General features: G+C 44.3%; 1 protein-coding gene across 1 annotated transcript in view; it reads left to right on the plus strand.

Annotated features, from left to right (window-relative positions):
- The window catches only part of LOC120060247 (RAC-alpha serine/threonine-protein kinase), a 33,935-nt gene extending 11,231 nt beyond the window's left edge, over positions 1-22,704 (plus strand). The window contains exons 3-14 of the mRNA XM_039009417.1: positions 6,699-6,827; positions 9,413-9,524; positions 9,750-9,876; positions 11,542-11,673; positions 11,817-11,882; positions 12,503-12,571; positions 12,723-12,848; positions 13,637-13,765; positions 17,080-17,294; positions 17,416-17,503; positions 17,635-17,737; positions 20,281-22,704. Coding sequence (XP_038865345.1) covers positions 6,699-6,827; positions 9,413-9,524; positions 9,750-9,876; positions 11,542-11,673; positions 11,817-11,882; positions 12,503-12,571; positions 12,723-12,848; positions 13,637-13,765; positions 17,080-17,294; positions 17,416-17,503; positions 17,635-17,737; positions 20,281-20,360 — 1,376 coding nt within the window. The 3' untranslated portion in view covers positions 20,361-22,704. The remainder of the gene's footprint in view (positions 1-6,698; positions 6,828-9,412; positions 9,525-9,749; positions 9,877-11,541; positions 11,674-11,816; positions 11,883-12,502; positions 12,572-12,722; positions 12,849-13,636; positions 13,766-17,079; positions 17,295-17,415; positions 17,504-17,634; positions 17,738-20,280) is intronic.
- The last annotated feature ends 4,615 nt before the right edge of the window (positions 22,705-27,319 follow it).

Raw genomic sequence — 27,319 nt, forward strand, 5'->3', positions numbered from 1 at the left:
TCGTCCCCCACCACCTCCTCGCCCACTTCCCCCCCCCCCCCCCCCTTTGCCAGGATAATGACCCTGCTGACAACACCGAGGCGGAAGCTGCTTCCGACTGCCGTGGCGCTCCCAGTCTCAGACATCAATCACATCACTGGCTCACTGGCTCTCCCTGGCAACTGGGACAGACAGAGGGGTAGAGAGAGAGAGAGGGAGTGGTGGAGTGTGGACAGGAAGGGGTTGCTCAGCTGTCCATAGAGTCTGACTGTATGTTCAGACTGCTGTCACATTCACATCAGACCATCATCAGGATACACACCCAGATCACACTTAGCCTCTCATCCGGCTCAGGGACAATTTGTCATTATGGATCACAGACAAATATAGCAATGTATTTGACTTGGCCTTAACTCTCCTAAAGGTTAACATTTAATCTTAGGTATATCCCCCTTTTTATTGTACATGGTTGTATAATTTAAGAGTGATGGACTGTTCCCTGGTCATTTAGTGTTAATTGGCACTAATTTGAACTAAATAATGTGTTTATTTGTTTGTCATGCAGTAACGCAGTTAACTAATCCATGGGCTGCTTGTTTACCGAGAGGAGGGGCCAAATTAATCACACAGAAAAGCAGGGTGAACTTCCCACAGTGTCTCTATGGTAATCAGCAGGTGTCACTCGCTATGGAGAAGAAGTGAGGGCTTTCTTATGAGCGTGAGAAAGAGGGGCTCCACCACCACCCTCCCCACTGTTCACCCCCCCCCCCCCCCTTCTTTTCCTGTTGCGGCAAAAGCCGCATCAGCAGAGAGAGAGGGGAAGGGAGGGTGATGGAGAGAAAAGAGAGGGCTGCAGTGGAGGCTGGGGCAGCCCTTCCCTGTGACCTGTTGATGCTGTTGCCAAAGCCCCGGCAGTGCAGTCCCATCCAGCTGCATGAGAGAAAGAGAGACGCCAACAAAAGAGGAGACGGACAGCAGGAAGAAAAAAAAGAGGGGGGAGAAAAGAAAGAATGAAGAAACCCAAACTCCTGGGCGGTTTAGCCTGGCATGTGAGAGGCCTGTTGTGAGCCTGGGCAGCCTTATATGGTCATGGGGAGAGGGGCAGCCTGGCGGCCCAGTCTGCCCTGAGTCCCAGAGCTGGGAAGGGGATGGGACGGGGGGCAGTATTGGGGTGGTGGTACAGAGTGGTGACCCTTCCATCAGGGAGCCCCCTCTCCTCTGGAGCGGGTGGCGGCACCGCGGCACAGAGGCTCATTGAGATGCAAGGCACATGGCGGCAGGTTGCAGCTGCAGGCTACAGGCAGGGCCCAACAGAAAAGGGCCGAAGGGTCCAACCGAGGAAAAACTAACAAAATACACTGCCTCCCCTGCTTTGGAGTTTTAATTCCTTAATCCTCAATCCCCCTCTCTCGACACTCTCACACATACACACTCTCACACATACACACTCTCACACATACACTCTATCACACAGTTACCACTGGCTCCCTTCCTCCCTCTCATCCCCAAACTATGAATGAGTGGCCAGGCAGAGACAAAAGTCCACAGCAGCCCCCTCAGGAAGTCCAATCACTGGGCACTGCGCTGAGAAGGGCTTGTTTTGTCTGACCTCTTCTTCTCCCCTTTCTTAACATTTTATTTTCTGTTCGCATTCCTCTCTCTCTCTCTGTGTCGCTGTCTGTGTGTGTCTCTCGCTCTGTGTCTGTCTGTATTCTATGTGCCTGTGATGCCAGACAGAGCACAGCGGTTGGCCTCTCCTTTGCAGTGTGATGAATGTTGCATGATGTGTTTATTAAAGAGCTGTGGCAGCTGGGACCTTAGATTCCTGTCGTTGTCACGTAGAGACAGAGAGAACACAGCGTTCCTCAGACACACAGGCTAACCTCTGACACACTCTCTTGCATCCTCTCTTTTTTACATTTAATCTTATTTCTAATGACACAGACTGCCTGGACTCTAAAGCCAAGCTGACTTGCAAATGGCCTCTGTGTCAAATGGTAGTATTAACATGGATCTGAATTGGTCGCATGCTTGTTCTTTTACAACGGACTGACCTTGAAAACCGTAACTAGGTACAGTCTGACCATTGAGGGAATTATTTTAGTCTGACTGCAGACGGTTCGCCTTTGGTCAATTAAGATGCTCTTATTGCCAGTAGAAGGTTTTTGAATAAGCTGGTTTTCATGTGTCTGTTGAGAGCTCTGGAACTATGCTGTCAACTCACAAACCATTCAGACACATACAGCTTATTCAGTAATGGCTCCAGTTCTGAAGAAAATGACACTCAACACGGTAGCATACAGTATTTGGACAATTGGCCCTCTGCAGCTGTAAGTCATTGAGTGTGTGTGTATGCATATGAGAGAGAATTTGTGCATGTGTGTGTGGAGGGCATGGCACTGGTACAATTTGGCTGTCCACACATAAGCCATGCAGCAGTTGGCAAATAAAGATGAATTCTCTTTTGTTTGGCAGAGGCTCACTGTTCATTATTTTCTACTTTGCCCAGTGCGCATCCCAGACCTCAACAGCTGTTTGACATGTAAAGACACTCTACCAGCCCCTGACAGCTCCTCGCATGGCCCTCGTCCACACACACACACACACACACACACACACAGTCACAATTGTAGTCGAATTTGCCTATCCCAAAGACTGTTCTGTTCTTGATCTTATCTGCTATGTGGTCAGGCTGTCAGGTTGTTTCCTGTTTTCTACAATTAAAATGTTCTAGTGAGATGAAAAGGGCCAGTTTACTGCAGCTGAAAGACTTTGAAGATGGATGGATGGATAGAGTTGATAGCAGGGGACTTCTGTGTCCCAAGTCCCTTCTGGTCTTAGTCAGCATGTTGTCTTCTCTCTTAATCTGGACCAAATGGGCAAATTGCAGAATACAATCTGTCAAAATATACTGTATCAAAAAAAGCATATAAATACTAAGTGAGTAATTTTAAATTGTCTACGAATTAGTATTTTGGCATCTCCTGCTGTTGTCTGTACAGCCTCTGCTTCCTATTCCTAAGCCCCCAGTTCCTAGTTGTGGAGTATCATGGTAGGATGTCATCATAACATCAGAAGCAGAGTGAGAAAGTACAGTACAGTAGTGGGCTGGGTTTTTAGTTTCAAGTCTAGTCAATGAGAAAGACAAAGGTCAGATGAGAATAGAAAGACAAAGTGTTAGTAAATAGGAAAGACATCTGGGTCATGGCTGTGGTTTTCTAATGAAGAGATGGACTGCAGAGGTAGGTGACAGAAATGATAAGACAGATAGACGTGGACATTTCTTCAGTCACATGACTCTCCATGCCCCAGTCAGGATGACGTTTGCCTGGTCAGGATATCCTCTCCAGCCAGACCAAGGACAATGTTCTCAATAACTTAGCTGATAACATGCATACTGCCAATTTATCCACAGCCATTGTTTTCACCACACCCACATTTTGGGAAATGTGTAACGTTATGCTTTATTTGGAAGAGCAAAAGAAGCACACAGACAATTATGTTCTGACAATTGCACCAATGTCAGTCCTGCTGTGGTCAGAGCATGCTGCGGAGTCTTTAGGGTGGGATTAGGTGGAGGGGTATAGGGGGGTAGAGATGTGCCCTAGGTGTCACATTCCACCATGATGACCTTGTTCAGTTCACTGAACTCTACTCGCTGGTCTTTACAAGCTGTGGTCTCTGAGAGGAAAGGAAACACTATTAAAAGTGTCCTTTACCAATGACATTTGCATTACAGTGCATGGTGACCATTAAGTGACTGTCCCCATGGCTTTGTTGCTGTGTAGTGACACTATGAAAGGCTAGCCTGGCTGACGCGACCCACGTGACTCAGCGCAGGGAGAGCTGTGACCACACTGGTCTGAAAAGTACACAGTTTCTTAATGCAATATTCGCTTAGAAATTGTGTGACGGGTTTGATTGGTTCTCTCAACCCCAAAAAAATCTTCATGGGTTGAGAGCTTTTGTTGTTTGGATTTGAAAATGGAATGGGGCGGTGCCAGGGGGCTGTATGTGGGTGCTTTGAGGAGAGCCAACCAGTAAAAGCACAGCCTCCTTCATTATCGACGCATTGTGCCGACAACATCAAAGAGCCATTCCAGACTCTGAAGTCAGGAGGACTTTGAGAGTTAGGTGTTAGCTAGACTAATGAAAGGGTACAGTGCGTATTCATTGTCACCTCATTGAGAGCCATGTGACAGAGCCCGCCTCTGCGTGGAGGAATGTCTCTGCAGTGCATGCCACGCACGGTGGCATCATCACAAGGCACGGTGGACGCCAACTCTTGCCAGCCTGGGTGGGCTTCGTGCGTCAGAGGGGCTGGCAGGTCAAATAAAATAAAATTTTATTTATCACATGTGCCGAATACAACAGATGTAAACCTTACCGTGAAATGCTTACTTCAAGCCCTTAACCAACAATGCAGTTTTAAGAAAATAAAGTTAAGAAAATATTTACATTAATCAACTAAAGTAAAAACAAATATTTAAAAAAGTAACAAGAAAATACATAACAATAACGAGGCTATATACAGCAGGTACCGGTATATATGATCTATGCCCTATCCAGGCCCTCTGTGCTTGAGGATGGCAAGACCTTGCTGTCGTCAGATATACATTCACACATACACACTGTAGAGTGTACTTTCATACATGCCAGTGCATATAAACAAACATCTGTCTTTGCTTGTCAGTGTCTGTGTTGGGACCATGGTCTTGATGCCAGTTTGTGGCCTCAACACAATTAACGTAATCAATCAGCCTTTCAGCGTCATTGTTGGAAGCACCAAACATGCGCTTGACCTATTTCCTGAATCTCTCTGTATTCTTCCCTAAAGAGGTGAGTGGAGCGCTGCCAGTGTGTAGGCTAACCTATTTCCCAATTTTTTGGGGGCTCCAGAGTGGCGCAGCGGTCTAGGCAGTGCTAGAGGCATCACTACAGACCCTGGTTCGATTCCAGGCTGTATCACAACCGGCCTTGATTGGGAGTCCCTTAGGGCGGCGCACAATTGGCCCAGCGTCGTCCGGGTTAGGGTTTACAATAACGGTAGGCCGTTATTGTAAATAAGAATTTGTTCTTAACTGACTTGCCTAGTTAAATAAAAAAAAAAATAAAAAAAAAAAGCTCCCTCTGGTGTCACTGTGCTCGGATGATGCATGGCTGGAGGTAGGGAGCTTATTATGCTGCCTTTGCATTGTGCACATACTGTCCCCAGCCTGCCCTGCCAGGGGCTCTGAGCCTTGGGTGGGGTGGGTGATATGGGTCAGCCAAGACCTGACCACAGACTGACAATCTACCTAGAGCAGAAGTCAGGCGTTGATTTATGGTAGATTGAGGCTGAGGGTGTTCTGTACATAATGCATCGCAAGTTTAGGATGACTCTGGAAATGGTTTTGGATATGGAGGCTGGGGTGTGGGTCCCAGTGTTGTAAGCTGTTGGCTTCTTAACCATGAGATTGGTCCTTATAGCAGTATCTCTGTTTCACCTTACCAATGCCCACCACTGTGCTGACGTAACAAGAAATTCAGTCAGTCGTGTGAAGCCACTGTTGACCCGTAGTTGTAAATCACATTGATGTTGATTCTCTGGCGACCTGTGTGTGTGTGTGTGTGTGTGTGTGTGTGTGTGTGTGTGTGTGTGTGTGTGTGTGTGTGTGTGTGTGTGTGTGTGTGTGTGTGTGTGTGTGTGTGTGTGTGTGTGTGTGTGTGTGTGTGTGTGTGTGTTCCTGCTGTAATGGTTGCACCCTGTGGTGTTTGAATGATGTAGCCCCTCAGGTGGGATTCCGCTAGTCGGACAGTTGACCCATCACATTGAGGTGAGACATCCTAGAATATGGAATACAATCCACTTAGTGATTATGTACATAGCCTCTTCTCACTAAGAGGAGTTTATATGAGGTGTGTTAAGTTGACTAGAGGTAAATTAGGTTCTGTTATCGAGGGATTATGGTCAGTCTGCCTCGTCACAGACAGGTCTGGGATCAGTTTCCTCAGACTGGAGCCAGTGGTGTGCCAGGCGAGGCTTGGGGAGAGGAGGAACAGGATCCGGAATGAACTGATCTCTACTTTCCCCAGACTTCTGTGTCGGAGGAAATGGGGCAATTAAGGACACCTTGCTCAGACACTGCATGGGGTTAATACCCGGCTCTCATAATTAAAAATAAATGACATTTTTCCTGTATAAATATTCAAGCCCCTCCGATCTGTGCTGCTTACTTTTTATGGTGCGTAAGCTGTTTTTTCAGATTTCAGGAACATTTGGCACAATGTCTCCTGAACCGTCTGCGGAATAAATAGAGTTTCGTTACCTCTGAGAGATTCACCTGTGGGTGTCTTGTGTTGGAGGAGATAGGCAAGGATGGAGACATGGATTCCTGTATAACCTCTGTATGGGAACGAAGGGGCAGAGGCAAGGGTCCTGACTCCAGCTAAAACAGCCATTTGTCCTGGCTTTGACCTACTATAGCTGAAAGTGTGTGACAACATGGTCATTTAGGGAATGTTGGTGAACATCTTAGCAATTAAATCACAAGAAATGGGTCAGAACCGCTGTGAAAAAGGATGTCGCCTTGAAGATAATAGCTTTGTGTATCATAAATCATCAAACCGCACAGATTAATTTTCATAGACCAATCAACAATTTAAAGAATGGAACCTTTTGAAACCAGCACATTATAGTAACCAATTATCCTCATCCCTTTCTCCATCTCTCTTTGCAGGAGAGTACATTAAGACCTGGAGGCCCAGGTATTTTCTACTCAAGAGTGATGGTACATTCATTGGCTACAAGGAACGACCACAAGATGTTGACGCGTTTGAAACCCCCTTAAATAACTTCTCAGTAGCACGTGAGTATCTACTCTTTCAAGAACCTACTATCTAAATTACTTCACCCATTAAGATTATACGGCATTTTATATTGCATAATCACCAATAGAAAATATTTTTGTTCAGTAGCTCCTATGACAATGTCTTCCCTTAATGGTACACTTCAAAGCCACAAAGTTGTGGTTAGAAACATCAGAATATACTGGTGGTACATTAGCAATATGCCAGTATTCTCCCTGGCTGTGTGTGAATTCCAGTTTTGTCTATGGGACTACTCCCTACATGACAGGAAGTTGCTGGGACAAGCTCGGCAGATGATTGAACAGAGTAATTAGAGAACATGCTGTTTGTTAAACAAAATGTTTCCTGACATTCTTGAGTTATAGTGGTTATTAACCATCTGATTTCAATTATTTATCTGTGGGCTGCTCTGTCTCAATCAGCAGTACAGAGAGGGTGACACAGTTTGTCACTGAGCAGACCTGCAGTAGACCCACAGACAGAGGGGCCATGTGATGTTGCTGATGGGGCTGATGAGGTGGTGGGGCTGGGTTACACAGCCACACTGACATAGCCCTGCTGGAGCTCAGTGGTGGCCCAGCCCCATATCTTCCATCTAACAGACTTCCTGACAAAATCTTCCATGTTTTTTTTTGGCATACGCAGTTTGTTGACTGTGTGAAAGAGCTGCACTGGGAAACTGGCTGCTCTCTAAAAATGATAACTTAGTTTCAAGCTAATTGAAATTCCTTTTATTTTTATGTGAATGTCATCTGTGGCCCATATTATAACTTGGACACATTTTCTGGAATTGACTGAAATGACTGCCCAGATCACTGCTCACTGCTCATGTATTGACTAAATCCCGAGGTAAAAATACACTATATATACAAAAGTATGTGGACACCCCTTCAAATTAGTGGATTCGACTATTTATTTGTTTTTGTATTTTCTTCTCCCCAATTTTCGTGGTATTCAATTGGTAGTTACAGTCTTGTCTCATCGCTGCAACTCCGTGCGGACTCGGAAGAGGCGAAGGCCGAGAGCCGATGCGTCCTCTGAAAGACAACAGGCCTCACTGCTTCTTGGCACAATGCCCACTTAACCCGGAAGCCAGCCGCACCAATGTGTCGGAGGAAACACCGTACGTACACATGGTGACCGTGTCAGCGTGCACTGCACCCGGCCCGCCACAGGAGTCGCTAGTGCGCGATAGGACAAGGACAACCCTGCCGGCCAAACCCTCCCCTAACCCGGACGACGCTGAGACAATTGTGTGCCCCATGGGTCTCCCGGGCGTGGCCAGCTGCGACAGAGCCTGGACTCGAACCCAGAATCTCTAGTGGCACAGCTAGCACTGCGATGCAGTGCCTTAGACCACTGCGCCACTCGGGAGGCCCTGGATTAGGCTATTTGAGCCATATATATATATATGTATAAAATCGAGCACACAGCCATGCAATCTTCATAGACAAACATTGGCAGTAGAATGGCCTTACTGAAGAGCTCAGTGACTTTCAACGTGTCACCGTCATAAGATGTCACCTTTCCAACAAGTCACTTAATCAAATTTCTGCCCTGCTAGAGCTGTCCCGGTCAACTGTAAGTGCTGTTACTGTGAAGTGGAAAAGTCTAGGAGCAACAACTGTTCAGCCACAAAGTGGTATGCCAGACAAGCTCACAGAACGGGACTGCCAAGCCCTGGCTGGAGTGGTGTAAAGATCGCTGCCATTGGACTCTGGAGCAGTGGAAACGCGTTCTCTGGAGTGATAAATCAAGCTTCACCGTCTGGCAGTCCAACGGACGAATCTGGTTTTGGCGGATGCCAGGAGAACGCTACCTGCCCCAATGCATTGTGACAACTGTAAAGTTTGGTGGAGGAGGAATAATTGTTTGGGGCTGTTTTTCATGGTTCGGGCTAGGCCCCTTAGTTCCAGTGGAGGGAAATCTTAACGCTACAGCATACAATGACATTCTAGATGATTCTGTTCTTCCAACTTTGTGGCAACAGTTTGGGGAAGGCCCTTTTACTGTTTCAGTATGACAATGCCTCCGTGCACAAAGCGAGGTCCATACAGAAATTATGTATTGAGATCGGTGTGGAAGAACTTGACTGGCCTGCACAGAGCCCTGACCTCAACCCCATCAAACACCTTTGGGATGAATTGGAACACCGACTGCGAGCCAGGCCTAATCGCCCAACATCAGTGCCCGACCTCACTAATGCGCTTCTGGCTGAATGGAAGCAAGTCAACTCAGCAATGTTCCAACATTGTTCCAATAGTGGAAAGCCTTCCCAGAAGAGTGGAGGCTGTTATTACAGCAAAGGGGGGACAAACTACATATTAATGCCCATGATTTTGAAATGAGATGTTCGACGAGTGTCCACATACTTTTGGTAATGTGTATTTAGTATGAAGGAAAAGCTGTGAACAGGGTTTCCTCCTCCATCCTTCCCCCATAGTGCAGCTGTTCAGTTCCCTATGTACGACTGCATGGTGGCTGTCCCAGCCGTGTCTGTTACGGTGGCGATAAAGATAAATGGCTGTAACTGCGGGTCTCTGTCTCCTCTCCTCCTGGCCCCTCTCTCCCGGGATGTGGCCAGAGTGCCAGCTGATGAAGACGGAGAGACCCAAGCCCAACACATTCATCATCCGCTGCCTGCAGTGGACCACTGTCATCGAGCGCACCTTCCACGTGGAGACCCCCGAGGAGAGGCAAGCTCAGCCACAACCCCTCCCTTACACATACACACAGTCAAATATACACACACCACAAGCATGTGCATACACATTGTACACAGTACACTGGTTGTTGGCTGACCCTACATTCTAAATTGCCTTCCTGTTGATAAGATGACAATTACATGATTGGGCTGAATTAAATCATGTTAAATGAGGTGTTGTAATCTCCCTCTCCTTCCTCTCTCCTTCCTCTCTCAGGGAAGAATGGACGAAAGCCATTCAGGCTGTAGCAGATGGCCTACAGAAACAGGAAGAGGAGATGATGGACTCCTCCCCAGACCCAATGGACATGGAGATGTACCTGACCAAACCCAGACTCAAAGTGGTGCGCCCCCGCCCTCCTCACCCTGCCTCACCCCAAACCTCACCCTGCCCCTTCATGCCTCACCCCAACTCTCACTGGCCCTTCCTGCCTCACCCCAACCCTCACCGGCACTTCCTGCCTCACCCCAACCCTCACCGGCCCTTCCTGCTTCACCCCGGCGCCCTGACACTTTCCTATAAAATACAATTGTATTTTTGTCACATGCGCCGAATACAACTGGTGTAGACGTTACTGTGAAATGCTTGCTTACAAGCCATTCCCAACAATGTAGTAACACAATTAAATACACAAGAATGGAGCTATATTTATTTATCCTTTTATTTAACTAGGCAAGTCAGTTAAGAACAAATTCTTATTTACAAATACAGTCCAGGAGCAATGGGTTAACTGCCTTGTCAGCTTGGGGATTTGATCTAGCAACCTTTTGGTTACTGACCCAACGCTCTAACCACTAGGCTACCTGCCGCCCTATATACAGGGAGTACCAGTACCAGATCTATGTGGAGCTACAGTTGAAGTCGGAAGTTTACATACACTTAGGTTGGAGTCATTAAAACAAATTTTTCAACCACTCCACAAATTTCTTGTTAACAAACTATAGTTTTGTCAAGTCGGTTAGGACATCTACTTTGTGCATGACACAAGTCATTTTTCCAACAATTATTTACAGACAGATTATTTCACTTTTTATTCACTCAAAAGTGCTCAGCATATGTGGGAACTCCTTTAAGACTGTTGGAAAAGCATTCCAGGTGAAGCTGATTGAGAGAATGCCAAGAGCATGCAAAGCTGTATATATTTTGATTTGTTTACACTGTTTTGGTTAATACATGATTCCATATGTGTTATTTCATAGTTTTGATGTCTTCACTATTATTCTACAATGTAGAAAATTGTAAAAAATTAAGAAAAACCCTTGAATGAGTAGGTATTCTAATACTTTTGACCAGTAGTGTATATACAGGGGGTACCAGGACCAGGTCAATGTGGAGCTATATACAGGGGGTACCAGGACCAGGTCAATGTGGAGCTATATACAGGGAGTACCAGGACCAGGTCAATGTGGAGCTATATACAGGGGGTACCAGGACCAGGTCAATGTGGAGCTATATACAGGGGGTACCAGGACCAGGTCAATGTGGAGCTATATACAGGGAGTACCAGGTCAATGTGCAGAGGTACTAGGTATTAGAGTCAGTGCAGATAGTTCAGGTACCATTAATTGACTATTTAGCAGTCTGGCTATTTAGCAGTCTTATGGCTTGGGGGTAGAAGCTGTTTAGGAGCCTGTTGGTCCAAGAGCCGATGCTCCGGTACCAACATCAGTCCTGGGAGGCTTAGCACCAGATGGCGTGTCCATTCTGTTTCATCACCACACATCTGTGCTCTTAAGTCATGACACAAAGGTCTAAGGGCACCGGATTGCATGTCTCCTACACAACCGTTTTCAACATTCTCACCAGCCCTGAGGGTCAGAGGTTAAACAAGTCACTGCAGCATATAGTCCCACCATTAGAAGAGTGGAAGTTGCAGAGTGGATGAAATGGTACCTTAAATGCTTCTGTGTTGTTGTCAGTGGGATTATATGTCTTGACTAGTTAGAGCATGAATTTGTTATAGCCGCTGTTTGTAACCCGATGCTGCTTTTCCCCCCCTCGCTCATAGACTATGGACGACTTTGAATACCTCAAACTCCTCGGAAAAGGTACTTTTGGCAAAGTGATCCTGGTGAAGGAGAAGGCCACAGGACGCTACTATGCCATGAAAATCCTGAAGAAGGAAGTAATCGTAGCGAAAGTGAGTAGAGGCCACTAACTGTTAGGAGAAGCATGAGAAAGCGAAAGAGGGAGAGAGAGCATGGGGGGGTGAGGGGCGATCATGGATACCTAAACGGCAGCCATTGTGGGAGTTGCACAAACACTCTTTGTGATCTCTTTCAGGATGAAGTGGCACACACACTCACAGAAAACCGAGTGCTCCAGAATTCCAAGCATCCGTTCTTGACAGTGAGAGACCCCTCCATCCACTCCATCTACCTAACCCAAACTCTCCTCTGGCCACAAAGACTGAGGAGCCACTCCACTTCAGCCTGAGAGCTTCCATTCAGGGGGAAATGCTGAATCTGTGTTGGGAGAGTTTGAGCAATGTTTACAAAGACGGCAATAGACTTGGCCTCCTTTGAGGACACTAGACATCTCATTGTTAGTTAACCACCTTTCTCAAAGTCTGTGATGGCTCACGATGCGAAACTCTTCCACATTAAGTGGCTGGAGTAACACATGCATCTTCTGTACATCCCACTGTGGTGAATGGGGCTAGCAGTTGTCACTCAACAGTTATATCCCAAAGGCAGATATCACTTCAACAAAGACTTTGGTTTCTTATGGAGAACTTGCAATGGCGGGCTTAATTTTTGATCCATTGCAGTTTAAGTTATTGGTGTATATCCCCAGGGTCCCATGTGGCTCAGTTGGTAGAGCATGGTGCTTGCAATGCCAGGGTTGTGGATTCGATTCCCACGGGGCACCAGTATGAAAAAAGTATGAAAATGTATGAACTCGCAACTGTAAGTTGCTCTGGATAAGAGCATCTGCTAAATGACTAAAATGTAAATATATATCCCCAGGGCCTGAAATACTCCTTCCAGACCCACGACCGGTTGTGTTTTGTAATGGAGTATGCGAACGGCGGAGAGGTGAGCTTTTTAAACAGTCAATAACACCTGACACGCAAGATCCAATTTAGCTATTAGTAGCCAATAATCCTCCCACCCCTCCTTCTGTGTACGCTAACCTTGTTCCCTCTGTCTCTCCTCTCCCTCTCTCTTATCTTCCTCCTTTCTCTAGCTGTTCTTCCACCTCTCCCGGGACCGGGTGTTCTCGGAGGAGCGGTCTCGGTTCTACGGGGCTGAGATAGTGTCAGCGCTGGACTACCTGCATGCTGAGAGGAACGTGGTCTACAGAGACCTGAAGGTAAGGCGGAGGAGCACAGTCTGCAGACCGGGATATAAATAGTGTTCACAGCAGCAGCAAGCCTCCCCCGATTCAGTCCTCACTGCAGCTGGAGACCTAGACCGCCCCTTTCTACAACCGGAATATAATAACCACCATCTCCTTCTGGGCAGATGTTCGATTCCTTTATTTATCTTTGTGTTACCATTAATGTAAATAAGCAGTGAGGAAAAATGTGTATTTTAGTATTGACAGTCATATTTTACCCCCGTCATCAAACTTATTCTGTCCAGCTGTAAATTGTTTGTACCAGAAGGAAGAGACTAGTACAGAAACTCAATGATCTGTGTTCATAGCATAAGAGCAGAGGTAGCAGAGGCATGATATGACTGGTTTTAAAGGGGGGGGGGGAGGGGGGCATCTGTAGCCCTGTTTCTTCCAGCTGATGAAACTATACCAGCCAGGTCAGCATAGCCTCCTCCCTCCTCGTTCCCCCCTCCCTCTGCTCTCCCCATGGGTTAATGAGGCAGGCTCCCAGCCTGCTAAGGTTCTCCTGAAAATGCCAGGGTAGCAGTATTGGAGGATGTGCTGACTGGCCTGCCTGCCTGGTGCTGCTGGCCACGTGTGGGCTACAGTTGCCAGGTGACTTTTACTGAGAGGACACACTGATATTAAAAGGACATGCATTGCTAGCTCATGCCTCTCAGAGCTGAAGCCAAATCAGCTGTGCCTCAATCACACACTCACACAGTCACTCCCCCTCCTCCTGTTGCTGATACTTCCTGTCTCATTCTGTCTCCTTGTCTCAGCTGGAAAATCTCATGCTGGACAAAGACGGACACATTAAGATCACCGACTTTGGACTGTGTAAGGAGGGGATCACAGACGGGGCCACCATGAAGACCTTCTGTGGGACACCAGAGTACCTGGCCCCAGAGGTAGTGTATTCTCACAGTCCATTCACAATATGGGGGTCAATAAATCGTATCATTTTTTTTACATAAAAAATGGAGGCCTTTGGAGCCCAACCCATGTGACCTTCCTCTTCAGTGCACACTCTTTTGGCATGTTCTCGTGAGTATTTTTGTCTATTCAAATTTGAGTGTAAATCAACTGAAGAGAATAAAGTCACATAATTGGTAAATAACTGAAAGAATTAACAGACTAAACACGGTTTGAAGAGAGGAACTGTATTGCAGCGAATATATCCCACTACACACATCATCGTAAATGTCTGTTTTTCGGGCATATTGTTAAGGCATACAAGCTATGTCACATTTTTTCTGGTGTATTTCCTATGTCTAATTTAGTTGTGTAATTAATTGTAAGATGCAAGGCTCCCTTGCAAAAGAGACCTTGGTCTCAATGGGACTCCCTGTTAAAATAAAGGTAAAATAAACTGTTGAAGAGTGGCTTTGGGACAGTTGTTCCTAAATGCCTGTCTAATCTTCAGTATAAGACATGCAGCTAATGAGTCTGCAGTGTGCAGGACAGGCTGTTCCCATATTTTTTGTTTGAGAAGGCATGTGTACAGGGGTGTGGCTTCTCTCCATTGCGTGCAGGTATGACATGGGGTGTGTAACACGACAGGGCATTGTACAGTGTGTGTGCGTGTGTTAGTCCCCTTGCCTCTTGCTGTAAGAAAGTTTTCTGGGAGAAGGGTGCCCATGTTGACACAGTTGCTGACTCTTTGTTTTTAGCCTCCATTTGGAATTTGCTGGGGGGTTTGGCAGTGCCTCAGGAAACGTGAGTTTCCGCCCTGAAGAAAAGGTTACATTGGCTACAGCTGCTCCTGGCACTGAGGGGGCTTCTAGCCGACTGCTGCCCAGGATGCCTATCCTGACCTGGGCAAAGCCAGGGCCACACTCTGGGCCTGTTGTCCTCAGTTCTCCCCTGTAACAATCTCCCATGGCGTTTTCATCTGACATCTTTATATTTCTCTCTCTTAGACTCTTAGCTGTTCATAACTTGTCTGAAATGTCCACATCAACTAGCCCATGTCAGCTAACATTTTTTTAAAGTTGAGTTTTTTTATCCTATAGATATTGTTGTAATTTTTTTGTCACTCAAATATCACATGAATACACATTAGACTGGCAAAATGTATGGAATTTGAAGAAAAAAATTGCTTTAAACCTGTGAAATTTCCTCTCCAACAACAAGAGGGGTGTGGACAGTTTGTGTCATGAACAGTGCTTGTGCCCATAGAAATAGACATGGCGTGTGCTCACGCAGGCGGGGAGGGCCCAGTGTTGGAAGGGGGTCCAGAGTGAAAAAGTTTGGGAACTCCTGCTCTAGAGAACCATCCTAATTTACGGCATACAGTAGCCATCATCACCAAAGCCAACTAGAGCATGAATTACTATATAACCATCATGTCACGTCCCTCACACTAGGGCAAGCAACAGGCAAATGATAATTAAAAGGAAAGAATCTGTTTGTCATTTTTGTATGTCCATGTGTGGTATGTCATAAATGTGCTGAAGAACAACCCTCCCCCCTCTTTAGCATTCTGAACACAGTAATATAGCTAGTGGCACCATTTAACAGCCCCAGCTCTGCTCCTCCTCTGGCAGCAGAGACATCAGGGGGCGTTTCCGTGGAGACGGGGTCGCCATAGAGCGTCTCTATGGGAGCCAGGGCCAGGCAATGTTACAGGTTGTTCTGCAGTAAACAATGACCTTGTTGTGTGTGCTGCACAGGAATGCTGTAAGGTCTGGGAATATTCCACAGGCCAGACCCGCTGCCCAGACCAGGGCTGTAAGCTTGCATCTTGCGAACACCCATGGAACAAGTTTCACCTAATCCACTGTGAAATAGAGTCGTTTTATTGAAACATTGGAACGGCAATGAAGTCGATTTGTGAAAGTAATGAACAATGAAAAGGAGAGTGAAGGGCATGTGTTTGGGAGAGGGACAATAGCTGTGTTTGTGTTAGAGGGAGAATAAGGCCAGAGAAGTAAGATAGAGGGCAGTATCAAGTGGAGGAAAAGTACAGCAAGTGTACGTTTCACTCCTACCTCCTCCCTGCACTGTGCTGTCCTTTGGGCCAGTGTAACAGAGCTGGTCCAGGCAGCCCTGGTTACGTGTGTGAGGGATGAGCTTGGCTCCTGTGGTCCTGGCAGTTCCACAGCTGTGGTACTCTTCTACATATATGGGGCAGCTGCAGGCCCAGCTGTCGTGTGGTGTGAATCACACGACAGCAGTGCTGGAAATAGAGACGGTCCAGTAATCCTAGCACCGTGCCGGCTTCACGTTACCCCTGCCCTCCGAGTCCTCCTCGCCCCTAACCGCAGCGCCAAGCAGCGTGCCCACAGATGCAGGCACACACCACCCGCCCAAACACACACAAACACACTCCGGTTTTGTTCCATTTACGGTCACATCTGTCCATCTGTTCTGCCCGCCTCTTCTCTCTGGGTCTGTGTACCTTCATGTCCATATGTAATTCTATTAGGCTGCCCTTTTACCTATGAATCTATTCCTGGACCAATTTATCTCACCTCATATAACCTTGTTTTAAAGAACAGTCTGTTCTCATTGGCTTGATTTCACCTACAATATCCTTCCTGTACTGTTGACCCAACTACATGTCCCAGAAGGCCTTGTTTAGTAACAACTCAAATACTATTGCTGACATTCAACAGGCTGCCCAGTTAGACAGCACAGAGCCAAATCGAGCCAATTGATTAGAACGTGTGAACACGTCATCTTCCAAGATGTGTGAACCTCCACCTCCGTGACTAAGGGCTGTAGCAGTGGTGTGGTGTATGTGGTTGCTGCTATGGGGACTCTGCTTCCACTAACTGGCCCTAGCCTCTCCAGCCTCCAGCCCCTGCCCAGCCTATCCCTCCCTCATGATGGTGTGTAGTGTGTACTGCAGACCTCTAGTGATTAAATATGCAGGGCTCCAGGGGAAACTCTATCCCTGCTCCTAATGTGAGATGTGAGTCAGTGTTGGCTGTGGCTGCTTGGAATCCCAGACCAGGAGAAGGGGGGTGGGGGGTTCACTGGCCTCAGGGTTCTTTATACAGCCTGGAGAGCTGCTGACCTCACTACCTACCTAATGTCCATCCACTTAGCTAATAGCTAGGTTTCAGAGATCTAAACCAACAATGTATAGTATGTCTCTCTTGATGCTGTCATGTACATTTGAACTCCTGCTAGCCCTTGTCCTGTATGCTTCCAAGTATGATTGTGTAACTGTTCCTAATGGTATTATATTGTATTGTGGTTGTCCTGTGTTGTCCAGGTTCTGGAGGACAATGATTACGGTCGGGCGGTGGACTGGTGGGGTCTGGGCGTGGTCATGTACGAGATGATGTGCGGTCGGCTGCCCTTCTACAACCAGGACCACGAGAAGCTGTTTGAGCTCATCCTCATGGAGGACATCCGTTTCCCACGTACCCTGGGTCACGAGGGCAGGTCCCTGCTCTCCGGCCTGCTCAAGAAGGACCCCAAGCAGCGGTGCGTAGACCCTCTTGCCAGCAGTTATCCACCATACCGTATGTACAGAATCCCGTGGAATATAATGGCATGGATTGATTTGGCCACGTATTTACTTTGTTTTGGTTCCTCTATCTTCCAGGTTAGGTGGAGGACAGGATGATGCTAAGGAGATTATGCAGCACAAATTCTTTGCTGGGATTGAATGGCAAGATGTTTATGAGAAAAAGGTAAATTAGTGTTCCATTTTCCATTACTTCAGTGAACAACCAATAGATTTCACCAGGCCTGCAACTGTCTACACTCTGATTGACAGGACAGATGTGCCAATGTGCTCATGGTGTCCTCTCTTCTCTCACAGCTGGTCCCGCCCTTCAAGCCCCAGGTTACCTCGGAAACAGATACACGGTATTTTGATGAGGAGTTCACAGCACAGACCATCACTATTACACCGCCCGGACAAGGTACTACCTGACCCACTGCGTATTCTGTATCTTTACAGAATACACACACCACACTCAGAGAACAGTTTTACTCACCCAGACAGACAATCATACTTTTGTTTTTCACTGACTCTTTGGACCTGAATGTTTTTGTTTAGTAGGGGTGATCACAGTCTGACTCAGGATGAACTGGAAACGCAAGTGGTTCTAAATGTCATTACTGTAAAGAATACCTATTGCGTTTCAGAATCTCACATAAATTAATCTCCCCTCTTCAGAGATTTTAACTGAACTTTAAATTAGAATTTTGCTCTAAATGTCAATGTTTATTTTGGGGGTTCCAGAATTGGAGTGTCTCAAACAAAAAAACCCAAGCTGATCTACATTGTTTAGATTTAGATAGAATTTTGATTGAAGATAGTAATATTCTTCCTCGTTGTCAGGCTCATGAGAGAATGTGCCTTTTTCTCTACTTTAAATGCAGTCCTATCTTTGGCTTACTCTGACTGCCTAGTACTAATTTTTGGGCACTCCCAGTAGTTTTACTCACCTATTCATTGAACAAAGAAAAGAAACCATTTTAAAGGTGCCCTTGATGTATATGGTACATTATACAGTTGCGGACAAATATATTGGCATCCTTGCACTTTTCTTAAATAATTCCCTATTTCTAAAATGAGTTGAAATTGAAAAAAAAACATTTGTTCTCCACACAATATTGAATTTTCATCATTGTAGATCCAATTTTTATTTTTGTAAACTTAAGTTTACAATTTTTATTTAGAAATTAAATACAAATGGCATGGACAAATGTATTGGCACCCCTTGTACTTGGTTGCACAGCCTTTGGCCAAGATAACTGCAGACAAACCCTTTTTGTAGCAATTTGGCCCACTTTTCAGCAGCAAACTGCTCTAATACTTCAATGTTTGAGGGGTGACCTCCACCAACTGCTTTTTTTCAGATCTCATCATAGGTTTTGGATGTGATTCAGATTTGGACTCTTGGCTAGCCACTCCAGAACAGTCCAGCATTTCTTCTCAAACCATTCCAGGGTGCTTTTGATGTGTATTTGGGGTCATTGTTCAGCTGGAAGACCCACAACCTTTAACAGAGACAGGTTTTGGACACTGGGTTGAACATTGCACTCCAAAACACCTTGATAATCTGCTGATTTCATGATGTCTTCACATGTTCAAGGCCCCCAGTACCAGAGGCAGCCAAGCGACCCCACAGCATTATTGAACCTCTCCCATGTTTGATTGTAGGGAGGGTGTTATTTTCTTTGAGTGCTTAATTTGGTTGTTGGTAAACATAGGAAGACCCACTTCTGAAGGAGACACAAGAATGAAACAAAATTAGAGCTCTTTGACAATACAGATCAGCGCTTTGTTTACTGACAACCAAATTAACATTCAATGGAAAGAACACCCTCCCTACAATCAAACATGAGGGAGGTTTGATAATGCTGTGGGGTTGCTTTCCTGCCTCTGGTACTGGGGGCCTTGAAAATGCACAAGGCATCATGAAATCAGCAGATTATCAGGTGTTTTGGAGTCCAATGTTCAACCCAGTGTCCAAAGACTGGGTCTCCATTGGATGTTGTGGGTCTTCCAGCAGGACAATGACGCCAAAAGCACATACAAAAAACACCAAGGAATGGTTCAAGAAGAGATGCTGTTCTGGAGTGGCCAGCCAAGAGTCTAGATCTGAATCACATCCAGAACCTATGGTGAGATCTGAAAACAGCAGTTGGTGGATGGCACCCCTCAAACATGGAAGCATTTGAGCAGTTTGCTGCTGAAAAGTGGGCCACGGTGCAGCAACATCACTGATGGCTACAAGAAGCATTTGTCTGCAGTTATCTTGACAAAAGGCTATGTAACCAAGTACTAGCCAATCATTTTGTCCATGCAGTTTGTCATTACTTTCAAAATAAAAAATTCTAAACTTAAATTTACACAAATAAAATTGCTTATGCAATGTTGAAAATCCAATAAGGTGTGGAAACAACGTTTTTTTCCAATTTCATCTTATTTGAGAAGAAATAGGGAATTAAAGAAAAGTGCAAGGCTGCCAATATATTTGGCCGCAACTTTATATCTGTACTGTAGCACTCAAAGAATTAAATCCCACGAGAGAAAAATAATAGATAGTTTTGAACATCATTCAAGGTATAGATTGCACTCTCCAAGGCAAATATTGAAATGATAATGGGGAAGGTCCATCTTCCCAGTGCAATTAATGTGAGGTCAAATTACATAGCGCTTATTCAATTCCTCTGGGGGATTTGTGCCCTCTCCTGGAACGTGTGTGTAACGTCTGTTATTCCATAGTTCACTGTGTACCTCACATGGAAGTGCTAGACCACTAGCTGTGTGTGCCAAACTGCACCCTGGCTAGTACTAGGTACATTGTGCATTAGGACTCAATCATAAGGGTTTTTGTCATAGAGGAAAATATATATTTTGTATTAAAGCGGAAATCAGAACGTATACACTAATGGAGTTCTCTGTGCCATCCCTCTCACTCTCTCTTTCTTCCCCAATCATTTTGTATTCCAGAAGACAGCATGGAGTCGTTTGACAGCGAACGGAGACCCCACTTCCCACAGTTTTCCTACTCTGCGAGTGGAACAGCCTAAACACACCCCTTTATTCCTCTGGTCCCACCATTTCCCCTCACCCCACCAGACTGCACATCCAACTACCGGGGTTTACGCCACATCCTTTCTTTACTTCACCAGTGTTTCAGATAGTATTGTTGAACAGACTTTTGCAATCTGCAGGTTCGGTAATTATATGGGAAAATACTCCATACTACACAAATGAAAAATCACTGATTTTTTTCTGTGGCCTTTTAAGACTTTTCTAATGGTGAGAGAGAACACTACAGTGCATTTCCTGCTTGTCTTGACGTGTGCAGTCAGACAAGCTTGATGTTCATAAAACCTAATTTATAGGAAAAGAGTGGTCATGCAGCGATGTGGTATATGAATTTAGAATGATAAGGCTACACGTTCTTAAACTTTTGTTTGGCTTGCTTTTGTCAGCACCTGTTATATTTGTCACATACTATTCACAAAGTGAACGTTTGCCTGGAAAATGTCACGGGACCATAAGGACTATATTGGAATTAGCCATTTAAAATTGAAATGTATTTTGCTGTTCTTTGTTTAAAGGGGTGATCTGCAGTTGTTACATACATTTTTTGACTCATGAATAAATGATATGTACCCATTGATTCTTGAAGAGTATAACTTATGAATGCCTAATGAACTTAGTTGAACTGTCGTACCCCATCACAACCCAAAATATAAGATAATTTCCCTCCAATGTTTGTAAACAAACACTATATAGCCTCACACTATGGTTAAAATTATCATTTTGGATATCATGGCATCCATAGCTCTGTCTATGAATTTTAGTGGTTCCATTTCTCCAACCCCATCCCTCAGCTTTTTACTGAAACAGGGATGGGGAGAACGCTTTGTTTCAACTGCTGATTTCCGCTTTAATACCAATAAATATTGTGGCCCAACGGAAATAACAATAGATGACCAATGACTTCGTTTTCAATGAAGTGGGAGATTAGTCTGATGTTGATTTTTTTTATCAAGACTTTCACACTATCACTATTTGACCAACACTTTGAATCTCCTTGGGCTGCCAGTATACCTAATCAATAAAATGTATAATTATGTATATCTAACTGTTTGTAGAACATGGTTGATTCTTATAGGACTTCCAATGCTCAAAAAAACATTCTTATCAGAATTTTAAAGCCCCAAAACATTTGAGAACAAGGTGAGAATTACCCAATCGACCACTGTCAGTCTAATAGAGAAATTGTGTAATACAGTGGCAGAAAGGGGATTTGCAGATACTTAAATAATGCTTATTCTGGGGGCAGGCATAATCTAAATAGATTAAAGCTTGCTGTCAATGAATCTCAGAACTGTGTACACATGGTCAATTAGATATCCATTTCCTGTGGTCCCATTGAAAAGACAGAGTTACTCTAAACCCCCTGGACTATCATGTGCTTGGATCATGGTGCCTCCCTGTCTGAATGTTGTATTCCAAACACTCTAGGCTGCTTCCCTCTGAACTGGCCAGTCAGGTACGGATCCTTTCTGCCCAATCAGGGAATCTTTTCTCTCTTCTGGATTTTCCTCTTCTACAGTATTGGGTGTTTTCCTCCCAGTGTACTCACTGCAGCCTCAATGAGGTCACTATAACAATATACAGTCCTTTAGGACTTACTCCATAAGCAAACTGGGCTGTGGTTCAGGGGGAAACAAGTTGAGTCAGCTTTGATCTCTATAGGTAGGGATGTGTTTCATTCCTCTGTACATGGCTCTGAGTTGTTATTTATAGAAAACCAGCAATGAAAATGGATTTGACTGTGCCAATGATATGCACTTTCCTGCCCCAAAACATGTATGTATGTATGTATGTATGTATGTATTTGTACACTTGTACACGAAACAGCACCTCTCTAGACATCAATTCTGAAAGGTGTGAGCTATGAAAAGATCGTTTGCGCAATTAACTCCCATATACAGATTGCTGTAGATAAACTGGTAATCTTGAAAATGGAACACAGTTCTCCGATGAGTTTCCAGAAAATTCTGCTGTGTTTTCAGATGACTGATAATCACAATACAAAAGTTCATCATACAAATGAATGTAACAGCTTTTTATTTTTATTTTCACATCAATGCCTCTTTCTCAAACAATTCTTAAATTGTTAGATCTGATTGTTGCTTAATCCTATGCACACTCATCCTTTGCTGTCACCCTCTGAAAATAGGGAAATGCATTTTATACCTTTATTTTTTAAACTTTTTTTGTACCTCCTCTTTCCCATCCCTGAGACTGAGGACACCAGCTTTAGTAAATAAATAATATCAACTTTGTACACTGTTTTTACTGTTTCGTTTTTTCTTTCAAATTGATTAAATAAAAGGTCTTAACTAAACCTGCCAACTTGTCTTTCATTGTCTTAAGTTCAGTTTATCATCCAGCCATTCTTACAGACCTCAAGAACTTCTCGGATATGCTTTTAACCCACAGTCATAGCACAAGCTTGACTTGCTAATGCTTTGATCTGACTGAGGTATTAAAAAAAAAAATGAAATAAAAAATAAACATCCTTGAACGAGGTGAACGTCTGAAACATAGGAATATACCTAAATACTGAGTGGCTGGATAGGTTGGACTTCTGTACCTCTACAGGACTGCATAGGTCCATGTTTGTCTGTGACTCTGCAGCTGGTCAGAGCTGGAAGAGAAGCTCCCCTGGGCCAGACCCAGATGGTACAGTCTCCTGAGCAGATGTTGACAGCCAGGGCTCTGTCTGTCTGTGGCCAACTGCACTGCTCTTCACTGCAGGATCATGGTTGTGCCCAGCATGGGACTCACCTGACAACCGTTCCTCACCTGGCTCCAGCTGCACAAACCACAAAACACCTTTGTGCTAGCAGTGATTTTCTGCCCTCTTGGGGGATGTGTTGTGGGGAACTTGTCAATTACTGACTCCACAGTCTCTACCTCTTTCCCCTCACCTCACTGTACCAATCTTTCCTCTTATTATCTCTGAAGATTGAAAACCACTTATGCTTTGCATACAGTGGCTAGGGAAAGTCTACACACCCCTTGCACAGTCTTCACATTTTTCTGCCTTAAAATAAAACGTATATAAAATGTTCGTTTTTTTCTACTTCACATTTCCAAAGTGAGAAAAATTCTATAAAATGGGTGAGGTGACATCATGAAAACGATGTTGCGCTTCCATGGGCAGATGTCTGTGTGTTGTGATTCTGGATGGCCAGATTGATAGAAATAGCTAGCTAATCAATAACTGTAATTATGTATTTGAGCGACAAGTGCTCATTGTGAGAGAAAAAAAAGTGCTCATTATACAAATATATTTATGTTTTCAATAAACATTGGAGACTAAATATAGTTGATATATTATCAACAATCCAAGCCAACCCTGTCTGTTTATCCCCAGTCTGTTATTCCCCATAGCTGCGCACGTCTCGGTTTTGTTGCTAAACAACCACCGGAGTGGGTGTGTCGAAAGGAATGGGTGCATGGAAAGCGAATCAGCTATTGGGCAGATTTGTTGCCTCTCAATACCGTTTTGCGTGACTGATTGGACTGCACAATGAGTCGGAAAACCGGGGACCAGTGCACCGGTGTTGTATGGACATGCATGCCGACCTGAGGCATAGGCTACATAGATTAAAATCTGTGTTTATGATTGTAATTTAACTTTGCCAGGGTTTGCTTTGATAAAGGAAGGTAGCCTATAGCCCCTGATAGGCCTACATCTCATGTCAGATAGACTATTGTAGCCTAGACAAGATGTAGGCAAAATGTAAACTGAACGATTTAGCAGCTTGCTTAGTTCAAATGAACATTTATTCAACATGAATAGCGAGGCTATTTCCAGGTAAGAAGTGCTTGTGTTTCCCAATAGCCTGCTGGAATAGGCGAGGATGGCTGTAGCCTAATCTGACTACTGTTACCGTCAATCTAATGCGTTCTAACAACTGCGATAGAGCTTCCAATGTAATTAACTAAACATGTCCATTCATAATTGCATAATAGCATAAGGCTACAACAACAATAAACTGAAGTTATATGCTATTTATTAAATTGGTTTGCCAGCTCCAGGTAGCCTACACAAGTGGTAGAAAGTGGTTTGCAATGACTCCAGTGATATCGTCATTTCAATGTATGTATTGTATCAAATGGTAGCCTACAATATCATATAAAGTAATAGGCTAATTGATGGCCAACAGAGGCAAATGTATCATTCTCCACATTTAATGACAGTTTTATTGAGGACTTTCCCCCATAAAAAGAACCACGCGAGTTCCATAACTTCCATTTCAAATTTCCACTCTAGCACCCCTCGAGACGCAAGAACTGAGCATGCATAAAACACTGAGCGTGCATAAAAGGGTTGGAAATAGGTGCCTTCATAGTAACAATCTAAACAGCCTACCACTGGTAAAAAGTTGTCTCGACGTGAGCGCATGCTGCGCGTTCTCCTCTCGCTCACCAGATGTATAAATGTGAAGCATCCGCTTGGCATTTCCGCTCCCTATTAAATAGTGAGAGGAAGCCCAGTGGCATGCAGTGGGAGAAGATAGAACGAGATGGATTTTGGCCGATATTCTGATATCGATGAAACTTTTGATATCAATATAGTTTTGTTTCCAAAAATAAAATATGTTACGAACTTAGTGAACTAAGTTTTGTAGACATTACCTTTTGCCAAAGTTTTTAAAAATTGCTTTGTTTAGATGGAGTGAAAAGGCGAATTGAGTTATTGCACACGCGCAATTCACGGAGAAGGTGTTCCCTAACGGAAATATGCACATGTTTCTAAAACGCACCAATAGGATCTCGCTAGCTTGTTCTTGGCTCTGTCCATCTCCTTGCTTGTTCTGCCCACTATGACAAATTTGTTCCCATTTGAAATGACAGGATGTGGTCTATCTTGGTTTAGTTATAAAATTATTTGGCTGTAGTGCTCTCTCAACACACACACACACCGGGCCTCCCTACCACTCACTCACTCAGTAATAGCTAGTGATGGGCATTCCGGCTCACTGAAGAGCCGGCTCTTTTGGCTCCCAAACGGCTCTTTAAAAAAAAATGTTTTGTATTTTTTCATGTCAAACAGTTTGCGATAGTTTGACTATGATTGGTGTTAAAACAATTCTAATTATATTATTAAATGAAATCATACTCTACCTTAACCACAATGTATTTAAAAATGCATTGGTTTGTTATGAAAAACAATATCAAATCAAAGTGTATTTGTCACATGCGCCGAATACAACAGGTGTAGTAGACCTTACAGTGAAATGCTTACTTACAGGCTCTAACCAATAGTGTGAAAAAAGGTGTGTGTGTGTGTGTGTGTGTGTAGGTAAGTAAAGAAATAAAACAACAGTAAAAAGACATTTGAAAATAACAGTAGCAAGGCTATATACAGACACCGGTTAGTCAGGCTTATTGAGGTAGTATGTACATGTAGGTATGGTTAAAGTGACTATGCATATATGATGAACAGAGAGTGCTATTAAACATTTTCCTTTAAAGTATAACTTTTTAATGTATATAAACAATGTGCATATAAATCTGACCATTCAAAACGAATACAATCTAAACAGCATTTCCTTTTCAGTGGTAAGGCAAACTGCAGTAGCTTTTTGGACTCTTTCTCGTACTGAAGCCTGTGTGCTCTCGTACAGTTGTGGAATAAGTGATTTGGATAGGGGTTTCCTGCTTGGAATTGTGTACATTAGATTTAGACTATTGCTATCATTTCTAAAACCTCTGTCCTCCAATATCGAAAATGGCTGGAAATTAGTGGCAATCATTTTAGCCAATGTAATATCAATTTGGCCTTGTTTTGCTACAGACATAGACTTTGGCATAAACTGGTCAATAGAAGAATGCGTTGCTGTGGGTTGGAGGGTAGGCCTACTTGACTGAGTGGATACATGTGTGGAGGTGCTGGCTCCACCACTATCACTAGCAGGCCCGCTAGTTTCTCAAAGCTCCGCTACAGCTAGCTTGACAGTTGGGTGCACAGTTCGCATATGCCGGTGTAGGTTGTGCATAGAACCGGCGGGTTGTGCATAGAAAGGTTGTGCATAGAAACTTTATATGAGATTTTGTTTTGGCAAATTCTACACTGTGCTCTAACATTGTCTACATTATTAAAATGCATCCAAATGCTACTGTGCTTCCGACTCATTTTCTAGCTGTTTTTCCACAGCTGTCCTTCCTCTCTCTCCTCGGCTGCTAAGTGTGTGACTGTGAGTGAGTTGGCTCGGCCCTCCCTCACGCATCTTTGGTTCATTGGTTGACACTGCATGTCTGATTGACAGGAACAACAGGTGAGGATGTTAGTCTGAGCAGACAGTCAGAACGAATGTGTGCGCTTGAGCATTTAGGTCTATATTATTTTATTTATTTTTCCATTCTTTGAATTAGTTAATTCTATTCATTTAAATCTTTTGATTATTCATATCTTAATTTTTAAATATTTTTATAAATAGATTTGGCTCTTCTGATATGCGAGCCGGCTCCCAACGTTCACCTACAAGAGACAGCTCTTACAGCCAACTCGTTCGCAAACGACCCATCACTAGTAACAGCCTGCCTCACTGCCTGACAGTCAGCAGCAGGTCACAGTGAAATATATATTTTTTAAGAGAAATTACATGGCAGCTGCGGTGCAACTTAGAAATAGCCCAAAAATACATTTTCCCTAGCGACATTGTTTTCAAAGTAGCCCAATTTCCCTGAGCTCAATGTACGCAATGTTGTTGATCCCTTTGTATTTTCAAGTATTGTGGTGGCAGCATCATGTTATGGGTATGCTTGTCACTGGCAGGGGCTGGGGAATTTGTCAGGATCAAAATAAATATGAAAAGAGAAAAGCCCAGATAAAAAGTTAGAGGAAACGCTGTCTCAGCCTTCTGAACCCTGGGATAGAGTTGTATTTTTCAGCAGGACAACAACACACTTTTTCATGCCAAAGACACACAGAGAGATGTTGAGTGTTCCT

The sequence above is a fragment of the Salvelinus namaycush genome, chromosome 15, assembly GCF_016432855.1.
Source record: "Salvelinus namaycush isolate Seneca chromosome 15, SaNama_1.0, whole genome shotgun sequence".
Taxonomy (NCBI): domain Eukaryota; kingdom Metazoa; phylum Chordata; class Actinopteri; order Salmoniformes; family Salmonidae; genus Salvelinus; species Salvelinus namaycush.